Source organism: Charadrius vociferus, unplaced genomic scaffold (genome assembly GCF_000708025.1).
Source record: "Charadrius vociferus isolate BGI_N301 unplaced genomic scaffold, ASM70802v2 scaffold7, whole genome shotgun sequence".
Lineage (NCBI taxonomy): Eukaryota > Metazoa > Chordata > Aves > Charadriiformes > Charadriidae > Charadrius > Charadrius vociferus.
Window position 1 is genome coordinate 418742 of NW_009649308.1, and position 4417 is coordinate 423158.

The 4417-nt window shown below is 62.1% G+C and overlaps 1 protein-coding gene across 1 annotated transcript; it reads right to left on the reverse strand.

The window, feature by feature from the left end:
* Window positions 1-562: 562 nt before the first annotated feature.
* On the reverse strand, window positions 563-1314 carry CLDN2 (claudin 2). The gene has a single exon (XM_009889247.1). The coding sequence runs from the start codon at window positions 1256-1258 to the stop codon at window positions 563-565; it is 696 nt and encodes a 231-aa protein (XP_009887549.1). The 5' UTR covers window positions 1259-1314.
* Between the last annotated feature and the right edge of the window lie 3103 nt (window positions 1315-4417).

Genomic DNA, 4417 nt, shown 5'->3' on the forward strand with positions numbered 1-4417 from the left:
GTTGGGTGAGCGTGACCCCGCCACAGCCCACCCTGCCGGGGGAGCTGCCAGGGCCCCTCGCTGCCGGACAAAAGCTCAGTCACAGCCTGGCTAGAAACACAGATTTATTGCGACATCAGTTTGCAACCAGCACTCAACCACCCCAGCGGCAAGTCCGGACCCGTGCGGATGCCCTGACCCCCCTGTGATGCCTCTGCGGCCAGTGAGCCGGTCCCCGGGGACATAAGCCCACCCATCCCCATCCAGGCAAGCTCGCTGGGGCTGCGGGCTGGGGTCCTGCTGTGCCAGGGGCTGCCTGCGGGCTGGCAGCATAGAGGAGGGAACAGAAGCCAGATTTGGGGTCCTTCGCTGATGTAAGCCACCAGCTGGGATCTCTGAGCAGTCTCAAGGCTCTCAGGATCCCTGGGGAGAGAGTGGGGTCAAACCCCCCCAGACTTGTGAGCGAGAGGGCTGAGCACGGGAGATGCTGCCGTGTCCTCTCCTCTTCCCGCGCTCCCTCAGTGCCAGCCCGGATGCTTTGGGGCGCTGGGAGAGGTGCCAGCCCGGTTTCCACGTGCAGCCGCTACACGTATCCCGTCAGGTTGTAGGAGTTCAGCTCACTCTTGGTCTTCTGCGCCTGGATGACGGAGGGCCGGGGGCTCTTGCCTGCCAGCAGCCGAGGCTGGTAGGTGCTTCCATAGGTGGCTGTCTGGTCCCGGGCAGGGCAGGAGGTGCAGAGGATGAAGCCGCCGACGAGGGAGAGGAGGGAGGAGATGATGCCCAGGTAAAGCGCCTCCCCGAGCTCAAACTTTATGCTGTCGGGGAGGATGGGGTTGTGGAAATCCCGCAGCACCACATGGATGTTCCACACCAGCGGGATGAAGCAGAGCAGCCCCCCAAGGATGAAGACCGCACCGCCCGCTACCGCCACCCGGTCCTTGCCCGGTGAGCCCTGGTTGAAGACGGTGCACCTCATGCCCACAACGGTGAGAAGGCAGGCGAGGGAGGAGATGGCGCAGGAGCTCACCATCAGGGCTTGGGCTGCCTGGACATCGGCAGGCAGGTTGAGCAGGGAGCTGTAGATGTCACACTGGGTGATGCCCGTGCTGTATGTGGCGCACTCCATCCATAGCCCCTTGGTGAAGCTCACGGCTGTCACGATGCTGGAGCCAATGTAGGAGCTGGTCTTCCAGCTGGGCAGCAGCGTGGCTGTCAGCGTGCCAATGTAGCCCAGGAAGGCCACGGCGTAGCCCAGCAGCTGGAGCCCCATGGAGACCATGGTGGGTGCTGGTTGTCACCTCCCTGGGGCTCGTGGCTTCTCACCCGGCTTGCCAGCGTCTCGTTCCCGCGCGCTTACCTTCCCATGGCCCTGCCGGCAGCTCCGCTCGCAGCACCGCAGCTCCACCCCGCTCCCGGGGGTGCTGGTTTTGTGCGGGCACCGGCGTGTGGGTGGGAGCCAGGGGGAGGAGAGGTTACCTGCAAAGAGTGGAAAGCAATCCCTCCCCGATTAACGATTGACCCAAGCCTGCGGAGGAGCGCCAAGCGCCCTTTCACCTCCGCTATCTCCCCAGCCAGACTTCAGAGGCAGAGCAGCGCTGCCCGGGAAGGACGCCAAAGCCCTCCCTTGCGCCGGGGCCACGGGCAGGGATGGAGAGCCGGCCGCTGATGGGGAAGTGCCCGCTGCCTTCCTGTCTTCTGCAATGTCCTGAGCCAAGGAAGCCAAAAAGCTACAGCTGTGCCCCGTTATTTGGGACCTGCCAGAGGTGATGTCAGGTGGTGGCCTTGAGGTTCCACCTGCTGAGGAAGGGAGATACCGCTTCCTCCCCATCTGTGTGGGGCTCACTCAAGGCATCTGCAGCCACCCACCACCCAGCCTGAGCTGCTGAGGATCCGGCGGGACAACGGGATGCGCCCACCTGAGATGGAACCACGGTTATCAACCTTTCTGTGCTGCTGGGGACAACGATGGAGACGGATGCATGTGACAGTGATGCCTGCATCCCCAGGAGAGCCTGGAGGTCCACAGAGGGCAGAATTACATCAAGGCGAAGCACTCTGGCAGTGCCTCGGTGATGCTTCCCTGAAGCGCCCCGGCTGAGCAGGGCAACCCATCCCTCGGTGGGGTGAGCACACTGGGGCACAGCTTGTGCTCGCTGCTGGCAGCGGGGATTTTTCTGCTAGTGCCATCTCCTGCCTGCAGCCCTTGGGGGGGGAGGCTGGCAGAGGCAGTGGAGTGGGGTGGTTTGTTTTCCCTCTGCCTTGTTTCAAAATTCCCCCTCCCGCTGCGTCTTGCGAAACCAGACTAAGCCCATGCCACACCGCGCCGACACTGTGGTCAGCGGCCTCCCGCCCTGGGAACGCTCCCGGCTGAGAGCGCTGCCACCACCCAGAGCCTCCGCTCCTCTCCCCGACCCCCCGCCGGCACCTCAAATGCTTGGTACTAAAATTTCCCAACTTTCTGTCTCCTTTCCTGTGCGCTAATCAAGATCTCCTGCTCCATCTCAGGGGTGTTGCTGCAAAAGAAATACCTAGGGTGCTGCCGAAATGGCACGGGAGAGTCATGCTGGAGCTCTGTGGTACTTACGGAGGTGGCTGGAGACGCGGTGCGGGACCGAGGGTGGCTGTGGCTGGGGGTCACCCAGGACCGGAGGTGGCTGGTCGGGGCAGGGCGAGCGGCCGGGGCCCTGGCCCGGGGGATCAGGGGCTGCGAATTGTTTAGCTACAGCTTTGCAAAATCCACCTGAAAATCTCAGCCTGGATCAGAGGCTTATTGCAGATCAGAATTAAACCCTTTCAACGTCGGGAAAGACTGGGGAGCTGGGACGCCTCGTTTTGCTTGTTGTTTATTAATTATCAGGGTAGGTTTGTCTAAATGGCTCAGGTCTGTGGCTTGCTGGCACCTTTCTGGCCAGCCTTGGTGGCCGGCGGGTGTGTCACTGTCCATGTGTCCGCTTTGGGCTGTGTCACCCGTGCAGGGGTCGGAGGGGCAGTGAAACGCCAGCAGGTTGAACTCCCCATGCCCACAGTGTCAGCTCAGGTTTTCAGTTCGCTCCTCCTGGCCCTGCTTGTCTTCCCCGGGGTTTGTTGTTGTAAGACTCCTGGCCCAAATGAGGAGCAAATGGAGAAGGTAATGAGGGCTGTGCTGGCCCCGTGCCCCCTCCCGTTCGCCGGCTGCCGCAGATGGAGAGGGGCAGGGAGGGCCCCTGGTGACAAATTGTGCTCAGAGCTGAGCAGGGTCCAGCCAACGTTTGGACAAGGGTGTTTGGACGCTGATAGCAGAGCTACAGCAGGGACCATTTGCTATTTTCTTTCCTTGTCCCAAATTGAAACCCTCCCAGAAGCGGGAGGTGACCTGTCTCCCATCGGCACCTCGCCTTGAGCGCTCAGGCAGGAGCAGCGGGCAGGGATGGGACGCGTGGCAGCGCTGGGGCAGGGGCGAGCCTTGCACCCTTGTATCGAGAAGCTTTTCTGTACCTCCTGGTATGGTCCACATCTCAAAAAAAGCCAAAGGAGAGGGCAGGGAGCACGGACAAGTGTGTGCTCTCCCCACTGCGCTGGCAGTGTAGGAACAGTGCCTGGCAGCTCCCCGGGGCGATCCGAGCAGGGGCTGTGGATGCCTGAGCAGGACCATTGCCCTGCCTGCGCCTGGGGTCCACCCCTGCCATCTGTCTTCCCTCCCTGTCCTCTCTTCAGCATTCCATCACCTGCCTCCTGGTTGCTCTGTGCTTGCCACCACCGCAGCCCATCACCCTGTCCCCAGGGCATGCCCATCGGCCTGTCCTCATCATGCCCATCAGGCTGTCCCATCACATGGCCGTTGGACTGTCCCCATCCCATGCCCATCATGCTGCCCCAGCACTCCCCATCCCTTCCCCACGTCCCCACTCCCTTATGCAAATGGCTACAAAGAGCACTTTATCATCCTCGTTAATTGTCTCTGCCCTCCCCTGTTCCCCCCTGGGGATTTTCTCACAAATGGTGTCTAACTTTTCCCTTCTGTGTTTTGCTTTTCCACCAGGGATCGCAGCCCCCCTGCTCCCAGCCTCCCCCCGCCCTCTGTTTACACAACTGGGACAAATTTCACACCCTGGGGACCGCTGCCCCCACACCCCTAGTCCCTTGCTCCCCTGCCCTTGCCCCTGCCCCAAAGAATTTGTGAGTCACTGGCCGGGGCAGGGCTATAAAGGTATCCTCACCAAGGGTCTGCAGCGTCAGAGGGGACACTGTTGACTCCCACCATGGAAGCTGCTGCCTGTTGCCTGCCTCCACACAGGTTCTCCGTGCCTGTGGCCAGTGCTTGCCCAGCCCCAGGGCTGGAGCAAGGGGGAAGGTACCTGGGTGCTGCGCAGCCTGAGAGGACTGGGGAGGGTGGGGAGGGCAGGGGGTGCGCGGGAGGTGGAATGGGGGAGGCGCCAGATGGATTCAGGTGAAGGCTGTG